General features: G+C 36.7%; 1 protein-coding gene across 3 annotated transcripts in view; it reads right to left on the bottom strand.

Moving 5' to 3' along the window:
• Positions 1-253: 253 nt before the first annotated feature.
• ATG4C (autophagy related 4C cysteine peptidase) overlaps positions 254-12,994 on the bottom strand; it is an 82,516-nt gene continuing 69,775 nt past the window's right edge. For all 3 annotated transcript variants that reach the window (XM_059689312.1, XM_059689311.1, XM_059689313.1), the window contains exon 11: positions 254-1,375. In XM_059689312.1, the coding sequence (XP_059545295.1) occupies positions 1,208-1,375 (168 nt within the window). In that variant the 3' untranslated portion in view covers positions 254-1,207. The remainder of the gene's footprint in view (positions 1,376-12,994) is intronic.

A 12,994-nucleotide genomic window follows, 5' to 3' on the forward strand; every position in this document is an offset into this window, starting at 1 on the left:
CATTTTGCATGCAACTCCAAACCTAACAAATAGGCTTTCTGATGGGAGAAATCAATGACTTTGAATGATGCACAATTTCCACAGATAAGTCACCTTTCCACAATGAAATATGGAAGCTCCATAAAATAAGTTAATATTTTGCTTTCTGAGCAACAATATTATTTGCCTTATTGTGAAGAGAATTCATTAGTAGAGACAATGATTTTTCAAATAAAAGGATTAAAAGAATCCCATTAAAACCAAAACAAAGGCATTTTATGTTATCACATCTTTATTAAAGTAGTTATTTATAATCCTGGCTCAATAATAACTCTTGTACTTTTATATCACAAATTGGCCTTTAAATAACACATAACACACTTAAGGCAGATTAAACTTCTAGATGGCCTCAGCTTCTAAACACCACTACACTGATTTATACAAATAACAAAAATCACATAGAGGAGCATCTGTTGATATCTTTCTTGGTACTTATCTTTAGATTTCAAAGCTACACAGTAAATAGAGTTCCCCATAAAATTTAATTTTTGAGGTAAGAAACAAATACTATTTCTGTCTTAAAATTGCCTTTATCTGATCTGACTAGGTGCCATTATTGTGAGTAACATAACCTTTAAGTTTGTGGGAAAAACCAATACTTTATATTACTCCTCAAAGAAAGCTCAACAGCAAGAAAAACGAGAAGCCATTATAAAATCATATTGCTAAATATTACCTAAACTCACAATTCTGCTTATATAATTGTATGCATATAATAACAGCTAACAATTGCTATTTCATGTAGCAATATACATCCAATATGGTTGCATTAATATCAGGAGATGCATTCTCTTGTTCTTCTGGTCATTAGTATGAACTGAAGCTTTTGAAACTATTTGGAATCCCAATGTGGGGGCCTATATCACAAAACCTTCAGGAAACTGGTGGCCTCAGGTGGAAGAATTCAAAAATTGGAAGGCTTGGAAGTTAAGGTGGCATAATTAGAAGGTCTCCGCATAATAGTGATGCAACCAGAGTCACTTGTTATTTATTAGAAACCAAGGCTCATAAATCATTTCTCTCTCAAAAAAATATCTTTAAAACTTGTATATTTCCAACTGTTCTTTTTTGAAAGAACATATAAAATTAAGATATTTGTGAAAATAAACCAGTTTCTTGTATACTTGTTTCTCTTCATTTTCCCCCTTCAAAGAGTTCTTCTTATCTTTTAAAGCAAGACAAACTCTTCTGTGCTAAATCTTTTTAATCTTTTATTTTCATCCTCTGAGAAAATGTCTTCCTTATTGGTTGTAGGAGATGTAAAATCATAGTCTCTGGAATGACCATTTACAAAAGTAAATAAGGGATATTTCTCTTTAGAAGAAATTTTCAGCATCTGTAACAGAAAGTACAGAAGAATTATTTATCCAACAGTAGTGCACAGTAGCACCCCATGACAAAATCTGATGTTTTAGCCCCAAATCTCTCATTAGCTTTTCTCATTTATATTTATTCAGTGCCAATGCTTTAATGTTCTGGCTAAAAGACAACTTTATATTGTTTAATTATAGCTAAATAACTGCTTCTCCATTGGGATTCGCCTTCAAAAATGAAGTACCATCTCCCTACCCCCACCAAAGTAAGTCTTCTGGTCACATTAGTTGGAAGGCTCACTCTAAAGGGTTAATATTTATCTCCTTTTAGTAGCAGTAGACAATGACACACAATGGATTCATGGACTATAGTCAATATTGTGAAAGATTGCTTGATACCAGAAAAAGAAGCATTAACCTAAGTCAGAAGGTTCATTCTAATCTCAGTTCTACAACTTACCTTGATGTGATTTCAACAAATCACTCTACCTGAGTATCATCTATAAAACAGGTATCCAAGCTCCTTATCTCAGAACATTGTTAAGATGACCAAAATTAAAAATAAAAAACTTATTTTAAAAAATTAAGTTTGGTCCTTCTAAAGACCACTATATTTAAAAAAATATTTCTGCAAAAATCTAGTCAACATAAAAAATAGTAATCTTCTACATAGTGGTAATCCACACTTTACATTTTACCTTCTAGAGTTACACTAGATAATTCTGAAGTGAAAAAAGCAGTAACTGGACAATGGCAACTCTATCCATTTGGTATTCGTTGACAAGCCAGCAACACATTCTAAACTATTTTAAATCTTTCTGTTAAACAAGTTCTATTAAAAAAATATAAACAATTTTCATTTAAAGAATAAATTTAGAAGTTTGAATGATGTTTTAATAAAAACCAATTTTTCTATAGGTAACCTGGAACTATAAGGAAGATTTTAAAAAGTTTATGTGAGTCACAGAGAATGCTGGAAATAATACCAAGAGTACTTATACAGGGTGGTGCAAAAGTAGGCTTATAGTTGCTCATATGGAAAATAATACAATAATTAGTAAATAATAATACAAGAGTAAACTCTGTTTTGTGTACTCACAACTGTAAGCCTGCTTTTGCCCCACCTTGTACATCATTTATCATGATCAATTTAACATAATTTGTTCTTAAAGGATAATTTCTGGGATAAAAACCAAATTCTATCACATGCCAATATTAAATCAAAGGTTAGTCAAATTCTTATATGTTACATTTATAGATTCTCTTGAAACATGGCTAAAATAAATATGTAACCCTGGCATACAGAACAACATTCAATTAAAACTATTTCAATGAGAGAGTTAATATGAAATACATTTTAATAACATAGCCAAAGATACAGGAAACAGCTTTATTATCTAAAAGGCAAATCATAGATTTCTTTTCAGAAGGTCAAATATTTTATCACATTTTCCCTATGTACTAACTTGACAGGTTTCAGAATTACAGAGGAGAAAGCTAAAGGACAGAAGTTAAGCAATTTCTTCCATCATAATGCCAGTAGTTGTAAGAACAGAAATAGACCAGGAGATGACCACTTGTCCCCAGGCTGAAACCTTTCCACTAGTCTCTGCCAGCACACATGTAAAACTATACCCAAGACAGAGCAGTCTATACCTATGTGGTCTGTATTCACCACAGTGGAGCTACACTTAATGTAGGGTTTAATTCTAAAGTCAGCCCATAATATGAAAATCAAATAGTCAAAATCAATACAGTCAAAATTAGCTTCCATACACCTTCAAATTGTGTAAAAAGGTTGTTATGCATAATTTTGTATATAGAGCTCTGTTCAGGACCGTGTATAAATGAATAGTACAGCATATAGAAATGTACAGTATATAATAAAGAGTACACGGAAAAATAACGTTTTATTACGAGTTTGTGTAGTTGAGTTGAAGTTAAATGTGTACGTGATGTTAACTCCACACTATCTCCTTACTATTCAATCTTAAATCGCTCGAACCCAACTTTTAACCCTCACTGTTCTGAAAATTCTCTTCTAGTTCTCAAATAAAAAGGCCTTTTATTAGTTACTATTCTCTTGATATTTCTATAGCAATCAACACTTCTGAGCATTTCTTTCTTAAAATACTTCCCTTGATTTCTGTAATATTTTGCTTTCCTGTTTCTCCTATTTCCTGGACTATTTCTTCTTTATCTCCTTCACTGACTTCACTTCCTGCATGTAAATATTAATCAATTATTGATCCTTTATCTTCTCTATATATTCTATCTTCTCTCTTAAAAATATTATCGCCAAAACCGGTTTGGCTCGGTGGATAGAGCGTCGGCCTGCGGACTGAAGGGTCCCGGGTTCGGTTCCGGTCAAGGGCATGTACCTGGGTTGCGGGCACATCCCCAGTAGGAGATGTGCTAGAGGCAGCTGATTGATGTTTCTCTCTCATCGATGTTTCTAACTCTCTATCTCTCTCCCTTCCTCTCTGTAAAAAAATCAATAAAATATATTTTAAAAAATATATATATTATCTACTGAGAAACCAAGATGGCGGCATAGGTTAACGCCGGAGTTTGCTGCCTCGAACAACCACTTCAAAAATACAACTAAAAGATGGAACAGGACATCACCAGAACCACAGGAAGGCTGGCTGAGTGGAAGTTCTACAACTAGGAGGAAAGAGAATAGCATACCGAGACTCAAAGGAGGCGCAGTGCTGAAGTCAAATACTAAAGTGCGGAGTGCATGCGGAGCAGGCTGGCGGCTGAGGGTGAGGTTGTCTGTTTCAATCGGGAGGGAGTCTCAGACTCTGAGCTCCAGATCCGGGCGAGTCTCTAGGGACCCAGACTCAAACAGGAGAAGCGGGACTGTCTGGCTTCGGTCGGAACTCGAAGGCAGCTTTCTCTCCGAGGTTTGCAGCGGTTGCTGGGACTCTGAGAGGCAGAGCCCCTGGAGACGGGACTGAGAGCAGCCATAACTGCTCGCTCCGCCCACCCTGTTGATCCCCTGGGACACGCCCCGCCCAAGCCCTGCACAGAGCCATTTGCCAGATAGCCTCAGGCAAAGGCTAGATTAGCACCTCCCTGAGGACAGAAGTTCTCTCACTGCAGACACAGCTGATTCTCACAGCCACTTGGCCTGGAGCTCAAATCCCCCCTAGTATTACCTACAACAATCAAGGCTTAACTACAACAAGACTGCGCACAAAGACCACTAGGGGGTGCACCAAGAAAACATAAAAAATGGGGAGACAAAGAAACAGGACGCAAATGTCAGAAATGGAAGATATAGATCTCAAAACCACACTTTTAAGGTCTTTCAATAATTTTCTAAAAACTGCCAATAAATGTAGTGAGATCCTCAAGAAATCTAATGAGACCCTCGATGTTGTGATAAAGAACCAACTAGAAATTAAGCATACACTGACTGAAATAAAGAATGTTATACAGACTCCCCCAACAGCAGACCAGAGGAGCGCAAGAATCAAGTCAAAGATTTGAAATGCGAAGAAGCAAAAACATCCAACCGGAAAAGCAAAATGAAAAAAGAATCCAAAAATACGAAGATAGTGTAAGGAGCCTCTGGGACAGCTTCAAGCGTACCAACATCAGAATTATAGGGGTGCCAGAAGAAGAGAGAGACCAAGATATTGAAAATCTATTTGAAGAAATAATGACAGAAAACTTCCCCTACCTGGTGAAAGAAATAGACTTACAAGTCCAGGAAGCGCAGAGAACCCCAAACAAAAGGAATCCAAAGAGGACCACACCAAGACACATCATAATTAAAATGCCAAGAGCAAAAGATAAAGAGAGAATCTTAAAAGCAGCAAGAGAAAGAAACTCAGTTACCTACAAGGGAATACCCATACGACTGTCAGCTGATTTCTCAACAGAAACTTTGCAGGCCAGAAGGGAGTGGCAAGAAATATTCAAAGTGATGAATACCAAGAACCTACAACCAAGATTACTTTATCCAGAAAAGCTATCATTCAGAATTGAAGGTCAGATAAAGAGCTTCACAGATAAGGAAAAGCTAAAGGAGTTCATCACCACCAAACCAGGATTATATGAAATGCTGAAAGGTATCCTTTAAGAAGAGAAAGAAGAAGAGAAAGGTAAAGATACAATTATGAACAACAAATATGCATCTATCAACAAGTGAATCTAAGAATCAAGTGAATAAATAATCTGATGAACAGAATGAACTGGTGATTATAATAGAATCAAGGACATAGAAAGGGAATGGACTGACTATTCTTGGGGGGGAAAGGGGTGTGGGAGATGCGGGAAGAGACTGGACAAAAATCGTGCATCTATGGATGAGGACAGTGGGTGGGGAGTGAGGGCAGAGGTGGGGCGGGAACGGGGAGGAGGGGAGTTATGGGGGGGAAAAAGGGAACAAATGTAATAATCTGAACAATAAAGATTTAATTTAAAAAAAATATTATCTACTAAGTTTCAACCACTTCACTATTAGCCTTTATTATCATCCATGTTTTACAGATAAGGGAACTAAAATATTGAGGGGTTAAGTGACTTGTTATGTTCACACAGTTAGTAAATGACAGAGCCAGAATTTAAGGTTAAGTGGTCTGGTTCTATTATAACCACTGTGTGGACGAAAATGGGTCACATGCTAACCTGACTAGATCATGGAAGGCCTGCATGGCAGCCTTGCAACCACAAAGGATGGGCTGAAATTAAAACTTTTTTAACTACAGGCAGCTTATGGTGGGTAGTCATGTCCTATCCTAGGCCGGTATCTTCCCTGACAAAGGTCAATCTTTACCTTAACTGAGCCTGTCTATTGTGTTTTTGAAACTACGATAATATATATTTGGAATATCAAAGTAATTTTCCTTTCTCCAATTCCTCAAATCCCTTGAACATTAAACATCTACCATAAACATCCCATAACATTCTACCCTAATGATTCTGCTCAAGATGCTTCTGTCCTCTAGCCATCTCCAATACATTTTTCTGATAAAGAAACTATCAGTCCTTAGGTTCAGCCCAAGTCCTGTAAGTATCTCGATCCACAGTGAATACTCCTTTCTGCAAGCCTCACAGAGCTGACTAGTATCAGGTAAGGATTACGAACATGGACCATGAGTCTTGGACAGTCTCAGTAGAACCCTAGCTGATACTTATGAGTTGTGTCATCTTGGACAAGTTACTTAACCAAACTGTCTCATTTTTCTTATTGTAAAATGTCAGTATTATAACATCTATTTCACAGTGTTGTTGTGAGGATTAAATCAGTAATATTTGTAAAATAATTAGAAGATTTGCTTGGCATCCTACGTGTTGGCTATTATCACTGGCATTGTTATCATATTAGTCTTCTGGCATTAAGTATACTCTTATTCAGTCATTTTATTATCCATTTCATGTCTTCCCAACTAAATTGGAAGTGCCTGAAGATTTTAAAAGAAATCAGAGTTCCTATCATTAAATCCCAAAGGTAAAAAAAGATCCTTATAAAAAAATATATCTCCCAGATTTCACCTAGAAAATACAGATTAGAAGGAGGGGAGACATAATCATGAACATAATAAACGTAAAACACTAAAGTGTTTTGAAAAATACATTTTAGCAAAATAGTCATGGGTATGGGAAATTGTGCACCATTGGAGAAAATGGGACTGTTTGCCCTAGAAGAGGAAGCAAACTTATTCTTTTACTCAGTGAGACAAAGGGGTAAACGCTATGTGCAGACTGATTCCAGCTGAATGTGGGGAAGCTTCTTTAATGATAAGGTTCTGTCCAAAATGGAAAAGATTCCCAAGGAAAATAATTGGTTCACCGTTACCTGAAATAAAGATTAGAGAGCCAACTGTCTAGACCATGGATTGATGTATAAATGGGAGACGGTACAGAATAGTGCTTATAAGCACTTGTTCTCAAGTTGAATGTCTGAGGTATGAATCTCAGCACGACCATTTATTAGTTGTGACCTTTCTGAAAGTTACTGAACCTTTGTAAGTGTAAGATTACTCATCTGTAAAATGGAGATACCTACTTACCTCAGAAGGTTTGTGTAGATTAAATGAGAAAATGTATATATTGTGCTTAGTTAGCACAGTTGGTAACATATGGCAAGGATTCAACAAATGTTAGCTTTGGATTGAAGAATTCCAGATTGGGTGTCTGGAATTCAAAGGCTGTATTATAAATTTTGTTTTGTAGTTAGAGAACAACTGGCCATGGGCAAATATTTTTTTCTTGTGTTGATATTCATTCTATAATCAAGTGATTAGTTTCCTGATACTCACATTTTCATTTGAGGTTTTCTGGCCTTAAATAGCAGCATTACTAGGTAGTAAGTTTATCACAGGAGTGTTTTATTTGATAACAACCATTAGGCTGGGAACAAGTAAGAAGGTAAAGAAGAAAAGGAAGTGTGAGATAAGACAAAAACTATCAACATCAGGCCCCTTACATTCAGCAGAGCAGAGAAGATACAATCTAAGTTCAGGGGCTGGGAGAGGTATGTGTTGGAAGAATATCTATGAAAGGTGAGCAAGTTCACCTTGCAGAACTTGGAGAGGAATAATATATAAAGGCACAAAAACAGGGTGAGACACAAAACTGACAGGGAAAGTGATTGAAAGCCTGCATATAGACTCGATTCCCAGGTCCTTTCTTGTAACAACTATCCCTCTTTAGCCCCCCACCAGCCACCCCACACATAGGAAAATAAAGATTTATTCTTTGGAAAAAACAAATAAAGCCATAAACTCTAGTACACCAGGCACAGTGATGACTACAGAAGCTGAGGAATTTAGTGACAGTCTAAAATACTGAACTGTAGGGCCTTGGCATCCTTCACTTCCTGCTCCTGGAGCACTGTAGGCAACATATATTCTACAGGCAGATGGCAGAACTCTTCTCTGAAAAAAAATAAAACGACTCTAGAGAAAAGATAACCACTTACCAACATATGGGGGAAGGGAGTCACCCAATAAAAAGGCAGGTTTATCACCCAATTACCCTAGGATGAAGGTCACCAGCGAAAAAGCCATGCTCAAACACACAGAACCTCCACTCAGCTTTTTAGTCCCTTACTCAAATATAAACAGACATTGAAGATCACCAGTCATTTGGGGGAAAGCAGCCAGTGGAAAGCTGGAAGATTAAAGCAAAAAACAAAAAATAAAACAAAACAAAGAGTTTGTAATAAATCATACACAGCAAAAGAAAGACAAGAAAACTTCAAAATTACCCTAATTAATTTCCTTGAGGAGAAAAGAAAACTACATTCATATAACGAAAAAAAAGAGAGAGAATGTTATGAAGAAGGAATAATAGAAAAATAAAATAACTCCTAGAAACTTAAATATCATAATTGAAATTTAAGAACAATAGAGGACTTAGAAAATAAAGTAGAGGAAATATCCCAGTATAAAAATGATAAAGACATGGAAAATAGAAGGAAAAGGAAAATTAGAGGAACAATTCAAAAGGTCCAACAATTGTATAATAAGAGTTCCAGAAAGAAAGAATGAAGAAAACAAAAGAGAGGAAATAATGTGGGTTTGTGTTATTGTTGTTTTTTCTCAAAAAAATTTCCCAGGATGGAAGGAAACAGGGCAATTGATGAAAAAGAATGTAAACCAAGACACATAATGAAGTGTCAAAAACTAGCTACAAGTAACAATAGCTAATACTTTATATCATACCTACTATAAATTATTTGCCTAGTGAATTGTTTAATCATTCACCTTGGTGAACTGTTTAATCTTCATAATGATGCTACAGAGAGAGGTAGCCATTATTATTTTCATTTCATGAGAAAACTAATGCTCAGAGAAGTTAAGCAATGTGGCTAAGGGTACACAGCAATGGAGTGGTAGTGCTGGGAATCAAACACAGTAACTTTTAGAGAGAGAAAAAGTTTACTTTAGAGGAAAAGAATTCAGAATGATATCAAACTTCTCAACAGCAACACTGGATGTTAGTGGGGAGTAGAGCAATGTCTCCAAAGTTCATGGATGGGAATTATTTTTAGTCTAGAATTCTCTACCAAATCAAATTATCAATAAATTTATAGATAGAATAAAGATAGTCAGACATGCAAGAATTCAAAACTTTACTGTCTAGGCACCCTTCATTTGGGAAGGTACTAGAATCTATGCCTCAGCAAAACAAGAAAATAAACTAAAGAGAGATTTAGAAGACAGGGGATCCAAGTCAGCAAAGTAGCATTAAGAAGTTCCAAATGAACAACTCTACATCAGGTCTAGAGAGCAGTTAAGGCTAGAGGGGACAGAAAACAGAGAGGAAATCTCCAGAAAAGAAGGGGAAAAAATAGACTTTCTTACATTTGTATTTATGAAAAATTTGCTGCTAGATATTTAACAGATATGAGTCAACATTCATAAAATTTTTCAATAGGTTACAAAGCAAACTAAGGAAATGAAAAGTGGGGATAGTATTAACTCCAAGAAAATGAAGGCACGAGAAAAAAAGAACTGTAATCATTGCACATCATGTGATTAGCAAACAATATTATGGAAGCATAAAAATGTGAACACTGAATAGTGATTTAACCAAAATCTGTGGAAGGTATACAGCTGAGAGAAAGAGAAATGGGTTAAGGGATATGAGAATAGCTAAATCCTCAAGTACTATTAACAAGAAACTAATAGGTAATGTCTAAAATGGATTAACAAAAAAAATGGCAGAATAAACACATTACTTAGGAATGTAGAGGTGAAAACCTCTTAAATAAACAAATAGCTAGAAGAGTTAAAAAAAGACTACCTCTGAGGAGGTACTCTGTGGAGTGAGGACTAAGATAGCAAGGGACTCCTATTTTTCAGCATAAGCTGCTTATTATAATTTCACTTTTTAAAAAATACAAGCATTTATTATATTTATAAAGATAATTTTTTTGTCCCAAACAGATATTGAGTTATGTATAAAGTAAATGCACTATTATAAAGTCCTGGCAATTTAAGGAAATTACAATAACAGAAATAGATGAAAATATACTAGATCTGCTATAATTCAATCACTGAACTCCATGGTAATTTATAAATAAGACAAATTTATAACAAAGTCTCTTTAATCCACTCCATCATTCAACAAGTATTTATTGAACTCCTACAATGTGACAGGCAGCTCTAATCACTGGAGACACAATAATAAACAAAACCAACAAGTATCCCTGCCCTTGTCAAGATTACATTTCAGTGGAGTAGACAGGTGATAAGTTAAATAAGCATAATGTGTTTATATATGATATAGCAGAATATATATGTGTGTGTGCATGCATGCACTTAAATAAACACCCTAAAGAGAAAAATAAAACGGAGGGGAGGGGGTAATAACAAGTGCAATAAGGGTGGAGGGGAAGGCCTAAGAAAGTGACACTTGAGTAAAGACCTGAAAGAAGAAAAGGAGAGAGAATCAGGGGAATAATTGCAGGAAGAGACTGCAGGTCCAGGAAACAAACAAAATCCTTGAAACAGAAGGCAACCAGGGTTTTCCAGAAGGAAATTATGTGATTGGTCTTGAGTAAGCTAGGGAAAGAGTGCTAAGGGGTGAGGTCAGAGAGGTCATGGGGCTGAGTGGGTGATTCCATTTAGATAAGAACTTGGGGTCATTTTAAGTATTCTTATATACATTACTAGAGGCCCAGTGCACGAAAATTTGTGTACTCGGGGTAGGGGGGGTCCTCTCACAGTCTGGGAGCACTCAGGCAATGTCTGACTGACAGCTTAAGGAAATGAAAAGTGGAGATAGTATTAACCTAAGGCGTCAGTAGGACATCCTTCGCGCTGCCTTGGAGGCGGGAGAGGCTCAATCCCACCACCGCTGCTGCGCTTGCCAGCCGTGAGCCCTTCTCAGGGCTTCTGCTGAGCGGTGTTCCCCCTGTGGGAGCGCACTGATCACCAGGGGGCAGCTCCTTCATTGAGGATCTGCCCCCCTGGTGGTCAGTGCGCATCATAGCAACCAGTCATTCTGCCATTCAGTCGATTTGCGTATTAGCCTTTTATTACATAGGATTTGTCATTAGAAAATAAAATCAGCTGAATAACCAACAATGAAAGAAAGTTTAAGTTAAAAGTAGTATACCCTAGTATTATAGAATGTACTACTCACTATTCAGCAGGTTAAATGAATAAGCTAGACCAACATGTATAGAAATAGATAACCTCTAGGTCACTATTACATGAAAACACTAGTTGCAATAAGGTATATACATTTTTATATAAATACTAGAGGCCCGGTGCACAAAATTCATGTACCCAGGGGATCACTCAGCCTGGCCTGCTCCCTCTCCCAGTCTGGGAGCCGTCGAGGGATGTCTGACTGATGGCTTAGGCCATTCCCCACAGGGAGCAGGCCTAAGCCGGCAGGCAGACATCTTTAGCACTGCCATGGAGGTAGGAGAGGCCCCCGCCACTGCTGCTGCACTCGCCAGCCATGAGCCTGGCTTCTGGCTGAGCGGCGCTCCCCCTGTGGGAGTGCACTGACTACCAGGGGGCAGCTCCTACGTTGAGCGTCTGCCCTCTGGTAGTCAGTGCATGTCATAGCAACCAGCCATTCCGCCATTCGGTCAATTTACATATTAGCCTTTTATTATATTGGATATCATTAATGAAAAGTTTCATAATATCTCAAATAAGTTATGCTGTTTATGGTTATATAAGGTACAAGTATGTAAAATTTAGGATAGCTGTTACTACTGTGAAGAAAGGCCATGAATAAGATTGGGGATGGGTAACACATTCCAAATTATACATGTAAATTTTTTTTTTAAGCTCAGTGGTAGCACATGGGTATTGTTATGTTATTCTCTGTATCTCTGTATGCTTGAAATTAATAAAATCAACATATCTGCCAAGTACAGACTTGGACATTTGTATACCTTTATTTTTGTTGTGCATCCCATCTCTATTATCATTAAGATTTCTCTTTCCATCATTTCAAACTTAAATAGCCTTCTAAAATCAATAATAAATAGGAAATCACATTTTGATATTCTGATTATATTTTTCTAATATGAATATAAATAAATACATAAGTATTAAAATATTTATCCTAGTATTAAAATATTTGTTCCAGTGCCACCTAAAATAATCGAGTATCACACTTGGGGTTGCACTGTCTTACACCAGTGGCCCTTGGATTTGATGTGCAAGATTATGTGGAAGACTCGTTAGAAATGGAGAAATCTCCCAGGCCACACCCATATAGATTCAGGCAGCCAGAAGACAGTCCTGCCCTATAGGTATCCTTGGCACCTACCAATTAGACTATTTGCCATTCCCGTGACAAGCTCTACAATTTCCTTTTCCAATACCTTTCCTCTTGTTATTTCCTCTGCTTGAAACAAATAGCCCTAAAGAAAAATAGGAACACTTTGTACATTTGGAACACTTTAGTTAGGATTATATTAGGTACACTAGATACGTTAAGAGTGGAGTTTCTGTGTCTAACAGTATACATATTTTTAGGTTTGCTAGAATTGTCAAATGTTCTCCTAAGTGATCATACCGATTAGTCTGTGGGAATTTCCAATGTTTCACATCCTTATCAACCCTACTTTCTCCCTAAACCAACAGAAATTAAGCCTAAACTTTCAGGTTCCAAATTAAATAATCACCATCACAATAAAGAACTTTGAGTTG

The sequence above is a fragment of the Myotis daubentonii genome, chromosome 3, assembly GCF_963259705.1.
Source record: "Myotis daubentonii chromosome 3, mMyoDau2.1, whole genome shotgun sequence".
NCBI classification, from domain to species: Eukaryota; Metazoa; Chordata; class Mammalia; order Chiroptera; family Vespertilionidae; genus Myotis; species Myotis daubentonii.